This window comes from Peromyscus maniculatus, chromosome 7 (assembly GCF_049852395.1).
Source record: "Peromyscus maniculatus bairdii isolate BWxNUB_F1_BW_parent chromosome 7, HU_Pman_BW_mat_3.1, whole genome shotgun sequence".
In the NCBI taxonomy this organism is placed as follows: Eukaryota; Metazoa; Chordata; class Mammalia; order Rodentia; family Cricetidae; genus Peromyscus; species Peromyscus maniculatus.
This window is the reverse complement of record NC_134858.1, coordinates 62,907,368-62,926,336: the sequence shown is the minus strand read 5'-3', so window position 1 is coordinate 62,926,336 and position 18,969 is coordinate 62,907,368. Positions and strand designations below refer to the sequence as shown.

The 18,969-nt window shown below is 45.3% G+C and overlaps 1 protein-coding gene across 1 annotated transcript; it reads right to left on the bottom strand.

Moving 5' to 3' along the window:
• Window positions 1–719: 719 nt before the first annotated feature.
• Mtfmt (mitochondrial methionyl-tRNA formyltransferase) lies at window positions 720–18,728 on the bottom strand. Its single transcript, XM_076576525.1, has 9 exons — window positions 18,487–18,728; window positions 17,384–17,593; window positions 14,858–14,980; window positions 13,928–14,030; window positions 12,710–12,785; window positions 10,648–10,739; window positions 6,664–6,742; window positions 5,662–5,744; window positions 720–1,444 (listed from the first exon to the last, which is right to left on the bottom strand). The coding sequence occupies exons 1-9, from the start codon at window positions 18,720–18,722 to the stop codon at window positions 1,244–1,246; spliced, it is 1,203 nt and encodes a 400-aa protein (XP_076432640.1). The 5' UTR covers window positions 18,723–18,728; the 3' UTR covers window positions 720–1,243.
• Window positions 18,729–18,969: the final 241 nt, after the last annotated feature.

The window sequence follows — 18,969 nt, the reverse complement described above, 5'->3', positions numbered from 1 at the left end:
TGTTTTTAGACAAGTTCTCGTGTATCTCAAGCAGGCCTCAAACGTGCTTTGTAGTGATGGCTTTGAATTTCTGATCCTCCTGCCTCCATCTTCCAAGTACTGGGATTACGGGCACGCACCACCATGCCCCATTTGTGTGACGCTGTAGATGGAGCCAGCACTGTGTACACAAGAGGAAGAATTCTACCAACTAGCTACATCCCAAGCCTGAGTTCAGTTTGAAGTCTGAGGTAAAGCGAACTTTTTTTTCCAGCAATGATAAAAATCCAAAGAGGAATATATCTTGCGGAACTTGCTATATAGCCGAGGATGACTTTGAACTTCTGATCCCCCTGCTTCCACTTCCTGAGTGCTGGGACTACAGGTGTGCACCACGGAGTGGTTTCTGTGGTGCTGGGGATCAAACCGAGAACTTCACGCAGGCTAAGCGGGCACTTTACTTAGCTTCCTCCAATCCTTAGACACAGCATTTGTTTGTTTGTTGGTTTTGAGTTTAGGGTTTCTCTGTGTAACTAAGGCTGTTCTGGAACTCACTCTGTAGACAAGGCTGGCCTCAAACTCACAGAGATCCACCTGCCTCTGCCTCCTGAGTGCTGGGATTGAAGGCATGTGCCACCACTGCTGGCTACATGCACCATTTTTGAAACAACCTTTTAGAATATATACATACCATTTAGTGTCTTGCTCTTCAAAAGACACAATCACCTTTAAACTGAACATTATAAATACAAAATTTTATTAAACTTCTTTTGTTATTCACAAAGGCTGCTTGTAACTGTTACACACAGCAAATGGAGAGCTCAAGACTTCCACTGTCTTGATAACCATTTTCCTTCCCTCCAAGGGTGTCCACCATCTTGACAACCATTTTCCTTCCCTTCTAGGGTGTTCACCATCTTGATAAACATTTTCCTTCCCTCCAAGGGTGTCCACCATCTTGATAAACATTTTCCTTCCCTCCAAGGGTGTCCACCATCTTGATAAACATTTTCCTTCCCTCCAAGGGTGTCCACCATCTTGACAACCATTTTCCTTCCCTTCTAGGGTGTTCACCATCTTGATAAACATTTTCCTTCCCTCCAAGGGTGTCCACCATCTTGATAACCATTTTCCTTCCCTCCAAGGGCATCCACCATCTTGACAACCATTTTCCCTTTCTCCAACGGTGTTAACTTTCAAAGTCAGTTGCTTGTAAATAAAGCTTTTAATAAATTACAAGTGTGTAATAGTGTCTGTCTTCTTCCTAGCTACTTAATGTACTGTTGCATAGCAACAACTTGGTTTTCTGATGCATCTTTGTTGGAAGTCTGAGAGTCTGAAATCTGCACTGGCTTGGGTGAGCGTGGGGATTCTTCTGGTACCACGCATGCAAATATCCATTGTAGAAATCAGTAGCTGTTAGTGTTTTCTTAAGCATTACTGATCGAACACCAATCCAGCCATCCTAAAGGACAAAGGACAGACAGTGACTAGACAGTGGGAGCAAAACTTGACAACGAAATAAGCTGTACTTTACAAAATGTGCCAGGCACGGTGCCCTAGCCTTTAACCCCAGCACTGGGGAGACAGGCAGGCCAGGAGAGCTCTGAGTTCGAGGCCAGTCAGGGCTACACAGTGAGACCCCATCTTAAAACAAACAAAAAAAAAACCCAAATGTAATGCTTTCACTAAACGCACAGAACTTTGTACTGAATGACACGTAATGCCTTGTCTCTAAAGTTCCTCACGAAGGAAGAATAACAACTGCCCTGACCTATTTCAACATAGGGGATAGAATAAAAAGTTCTATTTGCGGCCGGGCGGTGGTGGCGCACACCTTTAATCCCAGCACTCGGGAGGCAGAGCCAGGCGGATCGCTGTGAGTTCGAGGCCAGCCTGGGCTACCAAGTGAGCTCCAGGAAAGGTGCAAAACTACGCAGAGAAACCCTGTCTCGAAAAACCAAAAAAAAAAAAAAAAAAAAAAGTTCTATTTGCAAAGTGTTTTAGTTTTCTGAGTAGGTCCATATATCTTACTATAAATAGTTATCAAATCATAGCAAATCAAACCCGAGTTGGCTCAACAGTTAAGAGTGTGCACTGCTCTTCCAGAGGACCAAGTCTGATTCTCAGCATCCATTATCAGGTAGCTCATTGCCTGTAACTCCAGCTCTGGGGGCGGTGTGTGTGTGTGTGTGTGGGGGGGGGGTGGCAGCTTGTGAAATTCAACACCTCTGGCCTCTGTGGGCACCTACATTCACAAGCACTCAGAAGCGCGTGCGCACACGCGCACACACACACACACACACACACACACACAATTTTTTCAATCTAAAAACAGTCTAAAAGGTAGGCATCAGATGTTAGCACTGGCTGTCCAATGTCAGCACTAGATTAGAAAACTGATGCCTGGGATGGGAAGGCTCTTCCAGAGGACCCTGGTTCAATTCCCAGCATCCACATGGCAGCTCATTAACTGTCTGTAACATCAGTTTCAGGTGATATGATACCTGCACACAGACATGCATGCAGGCAAAACACCAATGCACATAAAATAAATCTTATAAAGAAAACTAATGCCTGCAGCTGGTGGGTGATTTGTCCAAGGTAACACAATGGTAACAGCCAAATTTACATGTTCCTCAGTCACAGTTGCTTCTGTGAGAGGCAAGTCCAGACACAGAAGATGCAGATACACAGAATCAGAGCAAGGGAGGTCACGTGACATGCTTCAGAATCAATCGAGAGCTGAGCAGTGGGGGGGGGGGGGCTCTGCACCCATCATCTGTGTTGGTAGATTGGTCTATCACACACTTTAAAACATGCTTTGTGAGTATGCAGAATCTAACATAACTACCGCAGGAGAGAAAATACTCAGGAAACGGAAGAGATGTGGAAGACCTCTCAGAAACACGCCGCAGCTTTGTCAAACAATGGTCCCAGTCATTAAAGAAATCCACTAGAGCAGCCAGGTGTGACAGCGCACGCCTTTAGTCCCAGCACTGGAGGCAGGGGCAGGTGGATCTCTGAGGTTGAGGCCAGCCTGGTCTATAGAGTGAGTTCCAAGACAGCCAGGGCTAACTAGTTGAAACGATGTCATGAAAAACCAAACCAAAAAAAAAAATCAAATAAAAACCCACTATGAAGCTGGGCAGTGGTGGTGCACGCCTTTAATCCCAGCACTTGGGAGGCAGAGGCAGGTGGATCTCTGTGAGTTCGAGGCCAGCCTGGGCTACCAAGTGAGTCCCAGGAAAGGCGCAAAGCTACACAGAGAAACCCTGTCTCGAAAAATCAAAAAAAACAAAAACAAAAAAACAAACAAACAAACAAAAAAAAAAAACCCACTATGTAGTTCAGGATGACCTGGAACTCACTATGTTTCTCAGGTATTCCTCCTGCCTCAGCTTCCAGAGTGCCAGCTACACCATGTTCTCAGTCACTTTAAACTTCTGAAAGAAGTATTATTATTACTGGGTATGAGTGCACAATGGGGGAACACATGCAGAGGTCAGAGGTCAACTCTGTGGAGCTGGCTCTCTCCCTCTGTGAGACTTGTGAGGATTGAACTTAGGTCATGAGGCTCATGTGTTAAGAGCCTTTACCTGCTGAGCCATCTCGACGGCCTCTCCAGCCACTTTAGATCATTCAAAACCTCAGGCGAAGGAGATGGCTCCGTGGATAAAGCATCTGCCATGCAGAATGAGGACCGAAGTTTCGGTCCCCAGAACATACATAACAGCCGCGGAGGGAGGCAGACAGGAGAACGGAAGGAAGCTCAGAGGCCAGCTACCCTGGCATCTGCAGTGGAGCACAGAGACTGTCTCAGATAAGGTGGACAGCAAAAACGGACACCCACGGTTTTCCTGACTTTCATGTGTGCTGGGGCATGCAAGTATCTGCACTCATACCCTACACACATACACATTTTTTTTTTTTTTTTTTCCCACTGAGACAGGGTTTCTCTGTGTAACAGCTCTGGCTGTCCTGGAACTCACTCTGTAGACCAGGCTGGCCTTGAACTCAAAGAGATCTACTTGCCTCTGCCTCCCAAGTGCTGGGATTAAAGGTGTGCGCCGCCTCCTAGCTTACACAAATATTTTTTAAAATTATTTTAAAAATTCCCTCTGGACATATGAGACAGATCAGTGAATAGAGGTGTTGGCTGCCAAGACAGTTCATTTCTGGGATACACACAGTGCAAAGAGAGAACCAACACCTAAAAGCTGTCCTCTAAGCACATAGGTGGGCTATTTTCTTGGTTGTTAATTGACGTTGGAGGGCTCACCCACTGTGGGGAGTACATCCCCAACCAAGCAGGCTTTGGTTGTATAAGGACGGTAGCTAAGAGGCTGGAGAGATTTGATAGGAGATTGGGGTTCAGTTCCCAGCACCCACATGGCGGTTCACTACCATCTGTAACTCTAGTTGCAGGGGACCCAAAACCTTCTTCTGACCTGAGTGAGCATCAGGCATGCCCATGCAGGAGAAAGACTCATACATGTAAAATAGGAAGGGAGGGAGGGAAGGAGGGAGGGAGGAGGCAGGCGGGTAGCCGAGCATGAGAGAGAACAAGTCGGTAAGCAAGCACACTCCTCTATGGTCTCTGCCTCAGTTCCTGCCTCCAGCATCCTGCCTGGAGCGCCTGCTATTTCCCTCAGTGACGGACTGTGACCTGGAAATGCGAGATGAGACACAGCCTTTCCTCCACGGCTGCTTCTTTGTCACGGTGCTTCCTCACGGCACCAGAACACGACGAGGACCATGTCCTCGCTAACTCTGTCGAGGTTAAAGTGGGACTCATGCCGTGCAGTCATGATGCTCTGTTGACTGATACCAGATATCAGAGCTTATTAATCAAGTTAATTACTAAAAATCACTCTTTCAGAAATCTACCATTGTGGGTAGCAATGATAAAAATGTCATCACTTTCAAAAATTATGCTGGAGATTCCACTTTTCTTAAGAAAATTGTCTATTAGCTTAATCTGATAAGCCATTAAGTAAAATCTTAATGAAAATGGTGTCCTTTTTTAAAAAAATTATTTATTTTGTATATATGTCTGCAGGCCAGAAGAGAACACCAGATGGTGTTCATTACAGATGGTTGTGAGTCACCATGTGGGTGCTGGAAATTGAACTCAGGACCTCTGGAAGAGCTGTCAGTGTTCTTAACTGCTGAGCCATCTCTCCAGCCCCAAAGTGGTGTGTCTTAGTGTTCTATTGCTGTGAGGAGACACTATGACCAACGCAACTCTTAAAGCATTTAATTTAATGCTTGGTGCTGGAGAAGTAGCTGATTCGCAACCAGAGAGAGACTTGGGCCTGACACAGGCTTCTGAAACCTCAAAGCCCATCCCCATAACATACTTCCTCCAACAGGGCCACCCCTCCTAATCCTTTCAAAGAGTTCCAAGCATTCAAATATATGAGCTCACAAGGGCCATTCTCATTCCAAACCACAAATGGTAAATGGAAACCCTGGTATTTCCAATTGTACAGACCTGCAATTCCAACACTCAGGAGGCCGAGGCAGGAGGGTCACTTTTAGACCAACCTGGGCTACACAGTGAGTTCAAGGCTGGCCTAGGCTACTTAGTGAGACCTCATCTCAAAAGAAAAGGAAAAAGAAATACAAACCGCAGATTCAGGAAAACACCGACCGTACCCCGAGGCTGAAGTCACATACCTTGCAGTGAACCAGCAGCATCTGTGACGGTCTGTGATACACCACTGACCCTGGAGCCACAGCTTGTCCTGTTAATCTGGGATCTAACGGGGAGCGGTGAGAGGGGGGCAAGAGAAAGAGAGAAATAAATCACGGCAATTCTTAAACATCAAAAACATCTTAGTGGCTGGATATAACCGGTATGGCACTTGCAAGACCCTGGGTTCCATCTCCAGCACTGATAAACAAAATTTAAAAAATGAACAAAAAGGAATCTTCGGAGGCAGAACTAATGATAGGAGGGACACACTTACTGAGGCCCCAACTCTGCAAAGCCAAACCTCCTGGAGCCAGGTGACCTGGCTACAGTATGGACCCAAAGGAAGTGCTTCACCCACGAGAGGCTCCAGTCCTCTGCTCCATCTCCCAGGGATCCCTTCAGTGCTCAATCTGTCAGTTTAGTACTGTCTGTCATTTTGGGATTAACTGCCCAGCAGTGGAGCAACTCACACAATGTTTCAGACTTACTCTGGTCCTTCCATTCCCCACAAATGGGGACCTCCCACTGCCACTGGACTAGAATAGCGCCCCCTGCAGCCCACGTTCCAGCTTATCTCATCCAGAGGATGCTGAGGGACCTCAGAAGGAACTGTAGGGTGAAATGCTGTCCTCTCTCTGCTCTGTCCATACATTTTCATTACAAGATTCACCAGCGTGCAATCAACTGAGTCATTCCACAGCCCTCAACCCTAATACAAGAAGACACAGAGCTAAAAGCAGGAGAGCAACGCTGCCTGCCAGCTTCCTGGGTTCATGTGATGACTGCATGAGAAAACGCACAGGAATGGACGCTGCAAAGGATAAGACAAGGGACTGTGAGGTGTTACCATTACTGTACTGAAAAAAATAAAACACAAACCCTTATGTCTAGTAAACGTGGGAATATTAGAAATATGGGGGGGGGGCTGACACATTTTTAATGGACTGTAGTGAAAACAACTTGTCAGCTATTCAAGTTAGTACCTGCAAGGATGGAGCTGTTAACTTCTACTAGATCCAGAAGTTTAATGGTATTCTCCAACCAGACTGTCTGCAATGGAACCTGCAATTGGAATGGAAGGATTCATGAAGGAATGCATTCAACTCCCAAGGCTTTTTGGACACTGCTGCATATTAATCCACTCTGACTTTTCTTCCACGTTCAGAGGAACTGGACACTCAATCACTAAATCTGCTGAAACAGAGCCTGAATATGACCCTCTGTATCATCTCTGTAGTATGTATAGGGTCTTAAGTCTTATGCAAGTAGCCTTAATCTTTCCAATTAAACATTTATGCTCAGTATGAAAGCAAGAATTAAAGTATTTTGTTACAAGTTTTAGAAAGGGATAGTATTTTATATTTTCACGACAAGAGGAAGCCACCATTAACAGTTTGATATGTACATCCCCATACTATTCTCACTGCACCAAATGTTATTATTAAAAAACCTAGAGCATAGCTGTCGGTGTGTGTCTCCTTCACCTGTGTGTACACAGCATCCTACCTGAAGAACTAATCATAGTTTATACAATAATACCTTTATAAAAGACATTTATTTTCAATTTCTTGCCATTTCAGATAGCAGTTTCTTGCTGCTAGTTTCTAACTGGCAGTAAACAGCTTTGTGGGGCTGCCTGGCTCAGGAGGTGAAAACATTTGCCGTTAAGCCAGATGGCCTGAGTCCTATCTGATGGCCACACATGATGGAAGAAGAGAATCGATGTCTGAAAGCTGTCCAAGCTATCCTCTGACCAACACATGCACATCATGGCACACACAAGAAATAAACAGACAGCTTTGTAGAGACACCTTAAAAAAGGTACATACTTTTTTTCCTTTTGTTTTGTTTTGTTTTGAGACAGGGTTTCTCCATGTAGTTTTGGTGCCTGTCCTGGATCTCACCCTGTAGACCAGGCTGGCCTTGAACTCACAGAGATCGCCTGCCTCTGCCTCCCGGGTGCTGAGACTGACGGTAGAAAGTGCCTAGTGTCTGCAAAGACACTGGTTCCATCCCCAGCCCTGGTCGGGGTTGGTGGAATCCAGCTACAAAAAAGATTCCTCCCGCGTCTAAGCAGGCATGGGGGTTCACACCTAAAACCCCAGCACTCAGGAGGATGAGGCAGAAGGATCTCCATGAGTCCAAGTCCACCCTGGACAAAAGTAAGATGCTGCCTTAAACAACAACTAAAACAAACAAAATTCAGAGCTGTCTATCTCTTATTAATTTATGAGAATTTTATACATATTTCGGAAATTAGTCATTGAATTCTTGTACATGTTATAGATCTTTTTTCCAGTTTGACAACTTTGAGTCTCATGACTAGTCACTTTTGCATGAGTAAGTTTTAAATTTTTGTGGATTTATATTTACCAGTCTATTCTCACATGACTTCATTAGTTCATAACCATGTTTTAAAGAAAAGGCCAGCTTGTACTTTAAGATACATGTAATTATAAAGTTATCCAATTGTGCTGTTTTCCAGTCCTTGTGGTTCCACTCCTTCTGTGTGTAAATAAATACTTGACCATCTTTGGTCTTCCTAAAATAAAAAGCATGCAACGTGAGTTTTACCTATTAACAAATTTCAGGTATATAATACTGTTAACTATATATTAACTGCGCATGTATACAGAAGTTCTGTTTGTTGTTGTTGCTTGTTTGTTTGAGACAGGGTTTCTCTGTGTAGCTCTAGCTGTCTTGGAGCTCACTCTGTAGACCAGGCTGGCCTAGAACTCAGAGAGATCTACCTACCTCTGCTTCCTGGGGGCTGGGATTAAGGCTGTGCACCATGCTGGGCTTAGCAGTTTGATATAAAAAATATAGAATGGAGAGAAGGCGCAGCAGTTAAGAGTACTAGCTGCTTTTCCAGAGGACCTGGGTTCAATTCCCAGCACTCACATGCTAGCTCACAACTGTCTATAACTCCAATCCCAGGGGATCCAATGCCCTCTTCTAGACAACAAGAACACTAGGGACACATAATGATACAAAAACATACATGCAGGCAAAATGCCCATATGCCTAAAATGAAATAAAATAAAGATAGAGTTCTTGGGCCTCCATCTGAGACTAGAGAGATGGCTCAGTGGTTAGGAAAGCTTGCTGTGTAGTCATGAGGATGGGAGTTGGTATCCTAGAAGGAATGGTTGTACATATACCCACACAACAAGCCTGAAATCTAGGGAACCACTGTGACTCCAGCTCTGAAGCATCAGATGGCCTCTCCTGGTCTCTGTGCATGCACGGGCATGTGTACCTGAACACACATACTCATATACGCGGACACACAAGTACACACATAAAGAAATTAAATAAATCTTTAAAAAAGGGGGCTTCCACTGGCAAGGGCTATCCACTCACCCCAGGAGTACTATTTACTGGTTAATCCACTTTCCCCTCAGGTGAAATGCCGTCTTTGCTACTTTAACACATTTACAATACAAACAAACACAACAAAAGCTGACTGAAGGTGTAATAAAAATCAACGTAACAGGAAATGATTTCTCTCAGTTTCTCCGAGTTCACCTATTTTCAGACTGTACGCTGATGCTGAATTTTAAAACATTATGTATATGTGTGGAAACAGGAGGATCTAGAGTTCAAGGCTAGTCTGGATTACACAGTGAAACTGTCAAAAAAAAAAAAAAAAAAGCCAGCCAGCAGTCAGGTATTGGCTCCTATCAGTAACCCCGGCACTTAGAAGGTTAATGCAGGAGAATGCCTGAATGTGAGGACAATGTGGGCTACACAGTGGGTTCCAAGCCAGCCTGGACCACAGTGAGACCTGACTGCCAAACAAACGAACAGATACGGGGCTGGAGATGACTTAGTGGTTAAGGGCAAGTCTGCTCTTGCAGGACTCGGCCAACAGCAGGATATCCCAGAGGAGATCTGGGGAGGGTCCAGCGTGGATGCGTAGTGGAAGCCCGGGGCCTTGAACCAGACCAACAGCTCACTGCAGTGAACATTTGCAAGTAGCGCTGCTGGGCAAAAGAGTGACTGTGTGATACATTGCAGCTCCCGAGGCCTCTATGACAAATGAATAGGTGATGGAGAGTGGAGCAAGATGGAGGAGTGAAGTGTTCTGTTTTGTTTTAATTATCTTTATTGTTCTCGTATTTTCCTTCTCTTTTGTGGGGGAGTTACAAGAGTGGAAGGCAGACATGGAAGGACTAGGAAATGAGTGGGATTGGGGTGCATGATGTGAAATTCCCAAAGAATCAATCAAAAATTACAGTTAAAAAAAAAAGAGCAAGTGCTGTTCTTGCAGAAGATCCAAATTCAGCCCTAACGCCCACAGTGGATGGCTCACAATCATCTGTAACTCCAGCACTGGAGAGATCTGATGCCTTTTTCTGGCTTCCATAGGTATGGCAATTATACACATGCGCACACACACACACACACACACACACACACACACACACACATCGCTTACCCTGAACACACATATACACATAATTAAAATCTTTTGGAGCTGGGCGTAGTGGCGCACACCTTTGATCCTAGCACTCAGGAGGCAGAGGCAGGCAGATCTCTATGAGTTCAAGGCCAGCCTGGTCTACAGAGTGAGTTCCAGGACAGCCAGTACTGTTACACAGAGAAACCTTGTCTCGGGGAAAAAACAAAGACAAAAACAACAGCCACCAAAAAAAAAAATCTTCTTAAAAAATACTGACCAGAGGCAAAAAGATATACTAACTCTGACTTAAGGTTCACTGCTTACTGACTTGTGACACCTAAGTTATTTATCTTGTTTTTATTCTCCTTGTCTATGACAAGAGATAATTAAACCTGGTGAGGAAATACTGCAGAATGTACATTTGAAAGCACTTTGTGAATTCCAAGGCCTCTATCAAAACTTAAAATTTAAAGTTTAAGAAAATTCCCCAGGTTTAGTTTATAAGACTCACTCCTAAATAAAAACACCCAGAAAGGAAACAATATCCAACTTTTCAACTCACTATGTCCCCGATGGCGAGGTGAAGTCTGAGCACTTGCTCTGAGGTCTGCTCCTCCCACCTGACGCAGTTGGTGCCAGCAGAAACCTTAGGGGCTGAGAGACAAGAGCATGGGTGAACAGGGGTCCGTGTTCATGACTGACAGCGAGGCCGGATTACAAGCAGAAGAGAATGTTCAACTTTGGCATACGTCTACATCTTGCTACACTATGAAATAAAAGTAATTAGACCTACTTTAGAAATCCAGGGTAGAAAATACCCTTCTAACTATGACACAAACTCCAAAGAGGGCAGGCAATATGGCTTAGCTTGCCTCCAAGTCTGACAACCTGAGTTCCACGGCGGGAGAACCAGCTCCTGAAAAGCATTCTCTGGCCACAGAGCCATGGCATACACATCGCCTTTGTACAATAAATGAAGGGAACAATCAGCCTGGAGCAATAAGATGATTATGTTAGACTACATAAAAACAAACGTTTTAGCAGACTGTGATGGTGCACACCTTTGATCCCAGCATTCTGGAGGCAGAGGCAGGCAGGTCTGTGAGTTTAAGGCTAGCCTGGTCTATATAGTGAGTTTCAGGACAGCCAAGGTGAACATAGTGAGACCCTGTCTCAAAAAATAAAAATGAACAAATAAAATAAAGCAAGCATTTTTAAAAGACAAAAATAAACAACATAAATTAAAATTAAAACATGTCAAACTGAAAGAACATGCAGTTCATATTACAGAGCTAAACTTCAGTATTATATAAAATACTCCTAATAAGTGAAAAGGAAAAAATGAAAATCCTGACAGAGAAAAATGGACAACAGTAAGGTTCCTCCCTGGAAAAGGGAATAAAAAGCATACAAATTCTCCTTAAACACATAAAAATATCATCAACATCACTCACAAGAATAATGTACATTAAAACCACTCCAATATTTTATTTACTTTTTTGAGAAAGGGTTCTACTATGTAGCCCAGGTTGGCCTGAACTGGAGATCTGCCTGCCTCTGCTTCCTGGGATTAGAGGGATGCACCACCACATTCGACTCCAGTCTCCTCTGCTGGATTAGGAAGCATCATGTGCATAAAGTGATGGAAGACTGGAAACCCCTAATGGGAATCTGCTGTCTCAAAACAACAACAAAAAGGAAACTCAAAACACACCAAAAACTGTACATATTTTGGTGACTAATTAGGATTATACTAGCAAAAAACAAAGATTCAAGCAGTCTTGAAAATGTGTTCCTTGGATCCTAGTTTTGTGTGTGTGTGTTTTAAAGATATAAAATAGATTTTTGGACATTTAGGAAAAACCTGTATGGACTGGATATTAGACACTGCCAGGACATGTTCAATGCCTTTGTTTTACTATTGGTCTTTTTTTTTTTTTTTTAATTTATTTATTGGTGTTGGTTCTCCAGGAACTGGAGTTACAGACAATTGTGAGATGCCAAGTGGGTGCTGGGAATTGAACCTGGGTCCTTTGGAAGAGTAGCCAGTGCTCTTAACCACTGAGCCATCTCTTTTGGCCCCGCCACCTTTTTAAAAAAGGATTAAAAAAACTTATTTTATTGTACACATATAGGTGTTTTGCCTGCATGTATGTCTCTTTGTGGATTACATCCATGTGTGCTCACACAGGCCAGAAAAGGACATCGGATATCCTGGGACTAGAGTTACAGATGGTTGTGAGCTGCCGTACTGGTGCTGGGTGTCTAACCTAAGTCCTCTGCAAGAGCAGCCAGTGCTCTTAACCACTGCGTCATCTCTCCAAGACGTGCATGCTAATGAAACTGGAGATGAACTTCATCATTATACTTGCAAATGAGCAATCAGAATTTAAAATATATCCACTAAATATCCACACAGAAAGATTTGAGGCAAACAGGTGCTAAATACTCCTCAAAATAAAAAGCCGGGGGGATGTGGAGGACGAAGCTATGGCAAAGGGGGAGAGCTTACCCAGCATTCTGTGGGAAAGCACACACAAGGCAGTGATGGAGTCGGAGCCTTCAGTCACCATCACGACAGAGGAAACCTTTACAAGAGGTGAGCGTCTGTGGCTTTCACTCACCATACGTCACTCCCTCGGCTGGCTGTGGCCTCCCGTTGTTCAGACTTTCAGGCAAACTTTTCAAAACCGAAATTAGCTACAAATACAAAGAGAGAGAGCACAGAATATATTCAACAGAACAAGGCAGAAATATCACAGTTCAGTGCCATGAAGTACCTGTCCCAGCAAAAGAGGGGGGAGGGGGAGACTGACTTCAGGCACCAAACTGCTCCCAAACTGTGAGTGTTGGCCTGGGCCTGGCTGCACAGGCTCTCACCACCAGGCAGTCCGTGCAGAGCTGCTAACACTCTCACCCTTCACAAGGCAGCGGGCCTCAGAGGAGCACGTTCCAATCCTATCCCCATAACCTACCGGTGCACTCATTCTGGAAAAGTTCCCTGACTTGTCTTTACCTCTCAATGTTGTGTCTGTGAAATGAGTGACAGCAGCGATGACCTCAGAGGTTTGTTGGGAGGGCGCAAAAGAAAATTCACCAACTATCCAGAATAGTCTTGATAAATGGCAGCCACCATAAAAAGTCACTTCCAAGGGAATGCCCAGAATAGGAAGTACTAAGCATAAGCTGGGAAATGAACAGATTCCTAGGGTGTGGCTGCTAGCTGAGTGAGAGAAGTAGGCAAGGGGTGTCTTAAGAGAGCAAGAGATGGCACCTGAGAAGAATAAACTAACTATCTCACTATGAAATGAAGGGGACCACTGCAGATGGCCTATTTTATTTGAAAGCTTTTAATTAAGCACCCACTCTGCAATCCTCAAAGGTCACAAATACTGAGCTAACTTTCAGGAAGCGAGGGACAGGAACCACTTTGCTGGTTGTTAAGAGAGAATCTCCTTACCCTGGCTGACCTGGAGCTCATGATTCTTCTGCCTCAGCCTCCTGAGTGTGAGATTACAGGAGAATATAACCATGTTTGGTTCCAATCTCAGTCCTAACCTCTGTCTCTCTCTCATGTTATTTACAGTGTGTGCATGAACCCATGTGAATGTCAGAGGACTTTCAGGAGTTCTTCTCTTCCCTCCTGTGGGTCCTGGAGACGGAACTCAGGTCATCAGGCTTGGTGGCAAGCGCCTTCCCTGCTGAGTCATCATCCCACTTCTGTGTCCCCTCCCTGCTACCAATGAGGCTTAAAAGTTACAAATCATCAGATCATTTCCCCTCGTATTGCTGAAGAAGCCTTCTAAAGGAACGAGAAGCCGGGGTGGGGTGGGGAACTGTACCATGTTGGCACCGAGTTTCGACAACACTGCTTCCAATTCCTTTGATGTGCTCTTGGGAGGCACCGGGATCGTTTCCTGCTTGAGAATTGGGCCTATATCAAACCTAGCAGGGGAAAAAAACAAAAACAGAAACAGAAGCAGCCAACATGATTATCTGTTAAGACCAATATACTTGTCCACATAGCACAAAGACAGCTTATTGCAGGCTACTAATCCAACTGTTAGTCATTCCAGTTTAAGGTCACCCTGGAATATATAAGACACTTACTCAAAAGTAAGGTCAAGAGAGTGTGGTTGCATACACTTTTAATCCTAGCATTTGGGAAGCAGATACAGGTGGATATCTCTGAGTTTGAGGTCAGCCTAGTCTACATAGTGAGTTTTAGGCCAGCTAGGACTACACAAAGACTCTATCTGAAAAATAATATAAAATAAAATAAAAACCCAATAAAAACAAACAAACAAGCTCCAAATCCATTTGTCATTTATATTACTTAATAGAAAATCAGGTGTTTAGAGCCAGTCAGTGGTGGCACATGCCTTTAATCCCAGCACTCAAAAGGCAGAGGCAGGTGGATCTCTGTGAGTTTGAGGCCAACCTGGTCTACAGAGTGAGTTCCAGGACAGCCAGGACTGTTACACAGAGAAACTCTGTCTCCAAAGACCAAAAAAAGAAAAAAAAAAGAAAAAAAAAAAGAAAGAAAAGAAAGAAATCCAGGTGTTAATAATTGCAATGACCAATTACAGGACTTTCAAGAGACCCTGTATGAATCTCAAAGGCACGATTATTATGTTAGAAAGCAGGACTACTCAGAGCAACTACAAAAACAAAGGGTGGCACTGGGAATCACCCAAGTTAACACACTCCAACCATGCCCCCACCACCAGGCCAGACAGCCTGACGACAACATTTCCAGTAATAAGCTTTACCTTTTGGGTCTAACTTGCATAATTGTTACTCCGGTGACTGTGTCTCCATGAAGCACTGTATGGATTATCGGGGCAGGACCACGCCACCTCGGGAGGCAACTGGGATGTACATTCAATATGCCACTGAGTCAGAAAAGGTGGAAATTAGTGTGGGAATTCGTTATTGCTACCAAACTAACATGCACTTTCATCTTAAACTTGCCAAGAGCCGGGTGTGGTGGTACGTATTAATCCTAACACTTGGAAGGCTGAGGCAGGAGAACTATCGTGAGATCCAGGTCAGCCTGTGTCACAGATTGAGACCCTGTTTCAAAACAATCATCACCCCCAAAACACCTAACAGCTTTTATCACCTAAACTATATAACCTATAGGGTTAAAGGCGCACGACCTTGAGGTCTGTATCCCCTACAACAAAGCCAGAGGTGAGTTCACTCTCATCATAAGCAACCAATGAAACTTAATCGAAAACAAGCAAAGGCTAAAGACATAGCTGAGCAGTTAAGAGCACCTTTCTGAGAGGACTGTGGGAGCCCGTTCTTGGGGTCCTGGTGGCTTTACCCAGCAGGTCCGAATAGAGGATGATCAGGACCACGGGCCTGAGTGCAGGTGTCTGAGATGGTCTGCACTTGGCTGTGCTGGGGGAGGAGGTCTTTTGCTCCACCCCTTGGCGTCTCTATAAAAACCCTGGGCCAGAGACAGTCGGGGCCCGTTGGAATAGGTTCCAGGCCCTCTCCAGGCTATCCTTTATTTTCTGTTTATCTCCGCGATATTCTCCGCAATAAATCCTCCTATCTAATATTTCCTGCTGATTGCACTCAAGAAAACTCTGGGGAACTGTGGGGGTGGTGGGTAAACGCCCCACAGAGGACCACAGTTCCGGTTCCCAGCACTCCACACAGTAGTTTGAAATCACCCATAACTCCAGTTTCAGGGAATCTGACACCCTCTTCTGACCTCCCTGGACACCAGGCACATACATGGTGCACACACATATTATGCAAGAAAAACACTCATACATATCTATGCAAAAATTTTTAAATTAAAAAACTGCCAGGCAGTGGTAGCACACACCTCTAATCATAGCACTCGAGAGGCAGAGGCAGGTGGATCTCTGTGAGTTTGAGGTGAGTCTGGTCTACAGTATGAGTTCCAGGACAGCTAGGGCTGTTACACAGAGGAACCCTGTCTGGGGGTGGGTGGGAATGGGGGATGGGGGCACCATCGACACACACCAAACCAACTAAACAAACAAAAAAAGGATACTTTATAAATATGTGTCATCAGGAAATATCCCTATTCAAACATTCTGTTGAGGGTGTAATTTACACAAGTTCAGACAGCTATCACATCACGAGGCCATACCATTTTATGGAGTAGCATCATATACACTATCTACTGTTGACTGAAATGCCATCAAAAACACGAAGAGCTTTCCAGGTAAAGGGAATAGTACAGAGATTTTATTTAACTTTTGTTCTTCTCAGCTGCGGACTCCTGAGTGCTGAGATTGAAGGAATGTGTACAAGTTTGGCATGTATAGAGACCTTGAGGAAAGAAATGCTGGGATTACAGGCGTGTGCAGGGCCAGAGATCTTAAAGGTAGAAGAACATGCTCACCCTGTTCAAGGGATGGCATGGCAAGCTCAGCTGGTGTAGAATGAGTCAGGAGAAGCCACAGCATCCACAGAGGATCAATGGAGGTTCTGATGGGCTGACACAGGGCTTTGACTCTTATTCTGGGTGGGATTGCAAGCTACCAGAGAAGCCTCACGGCACAGTGACGTGGTCTGACAGATCCGTCACAGGGATCGCTGTGGTTGCTGGGTCGGCAGAACACCGACGGCCAAAGGCAAAAGCAGAAACCAGCTAGGAGGTGAGTGCAGTACCACGCACGGGCAGGAGTGGAAGCCGGGCAGGTGATGAGACCCATCAGCATCTTCGGGGTTTTGAAGGCACAGCCATGAGGATTTCAGAGTGGACTGGATGTGGGACACAGGGTAACTGGAAAATGACTGATTGTTGAGGCCCAAACAACCAGATAAAGATCTGCAGAGGTGCTGAGCCTCTTCAGAGAGATGCCTAGGAGACATCCAAGCAGAGCTGTGGACAAGGTGACCCTGGAGTTTAGAGTTGGGCGGGGGCTGTTAACATACACATGAAACCTATAGGAGGCCAGATGAAAGCCAAGGAGTAACAAAGAGCTTAACATAGTTGATGTTTTGTGCCAAAAATAAAATCTTATTTTAAAAGAAGACAGCAGAAAAAACACAATTTAATCTGGGCCTGGTGGCCCACACCTTTAATCCCAGCACTTGGGAGGCAGAAGCAGGCAGATCTCTTGAGTTTGAGGCCAGTCTGGTCTACACAGTGAGTTCCAGGACAGCCAGAGCTACATAGAGTGGGACCCTGTCTGGAAAAGATAAATAAGAGAAAAAAAAGCAGTTTAAATTATGGCATTTTAGGTACTAGACCCATTCATAAAGACATGATCGCTACACTGTTTTTCCTTATAAATAAAACTTACTAGGGAAATTTAAGAATAAGAGCCTCACTCAAAAGTCGGCCAAAGGAAGCCACTACTCCAACGTCATATTCTCCGGATCCCACATCAGGCCACTCGTACACCGGGAGCTGGGACTGTACAGCATATTGCTTCACGGGCAGTCCTTTGGGGGACAGTGAAGGCACTGTGACTACTTCCAGTCTTTCAATTAACTTTTCTTCTTTGTTGTCTCTGAATTAGAAAGAGTAGAGAAAAATGCAACAGTGTTGAGCTGCTCAAAGCTAAACTACTTCATGCACAGCAAAGTTATTTTTATAATTAAACTCATGACACATAAATAAATAATTAAAATGTTTAAATTTTAAATAATTAAAACTAGTGCAACCAACAAATGGGGTTTAACTAAAAAAACAAACAAACAACTTTATTGGTCTGGAAAGCTGGCTCAGTGGTTAGAGCACTGACTGCTCTTCCTTCGCCTGTCACTCCAGCTCCAGGGAAGCTGGCACCCCCTTCTAGCCTCCATAGGCACTAGCAAGGACATGCTCAGAGACACACACACATACAAATAAATTTTAAGAGAAATAACTATTTGTAGGGAGGCAGAGATGAAGGTGACGGAAACGGGAATGATAAATAACCAAACAACCTTAAGCTAGGAGGGACGTGGGGCAATGGACATACCAGACTTCCAGGAAAGGCTGAATTACAAATAACGTTCTCCCTAGTGGGCACGGTTTGTTAAATCTCATACACACTACACGTATACGAAACTGTTCTTAGAAATGTATTCGTTTGAAAACGGTTCGTTTGGAGGCTGTTCAGTCCTATTAAACACGGACGTGCAAAAGGGTAAGGAACTGGGGCGCAGCAACACCGGAAAGGGACGAACTTTGGAGTCACAGCCCATTTTGGCTAACCAGCCCTGCTCACGGCCTTAGGCACTGGCGGGGCCTCTCCAAGCCCGGGTTCCCAGGCGCAGGTGAAGGTCCTGCTCGCGGGGGCTGCAGGAGCTCCGCGGGCCTGGACCTGACGGCAGCGCCTTCCCGGGACCCCGCCACCCTCGCTACCCCGGGGTCGCCGCCGAGGTTCGCCGTTGGGACCCCGTCGCCCCGGCCCAGTACCTGGCGGCGTGCAGAGCCCGCAGCGTCTCCCTGGCAAAGTGGTCGGTGCCGAGGAACAGCACCCTCCAGGGCGGCTTCTCGCGGACTCGGGAGCCTCGGCTGTCCTTCCCGCCCGAGGATCCGCCGTGCCCCGCCGGTGACTGACACGAGCAGCGAGGCCGCCTTCCCGCCAGCTGCGGGCCCCAGCAGCGCCGGACCAAGAGCATCACCTCCGCCCAGCGGCCCACCACGCGCATGCGTGCCCAGGGGGCGGGGCCTATGGCCGCAGCGCCCCGGCTCACGCAGAGGACGGGGCGGGGCCCGCCGCATTGGAGGCTGATCCCGACGGAGTTAGTGCCGATGACGAAGTGTGACGCGTATTATTTAGCCAAGTCCCTCAAAGAACACCGCGCACACACACAAGCAAGACACTCATACACATAAAATAAAATAAGCCTTTTAAAACCTTTAAAAGAAACTTTTTTTTAAAAAGAGATTTATTTA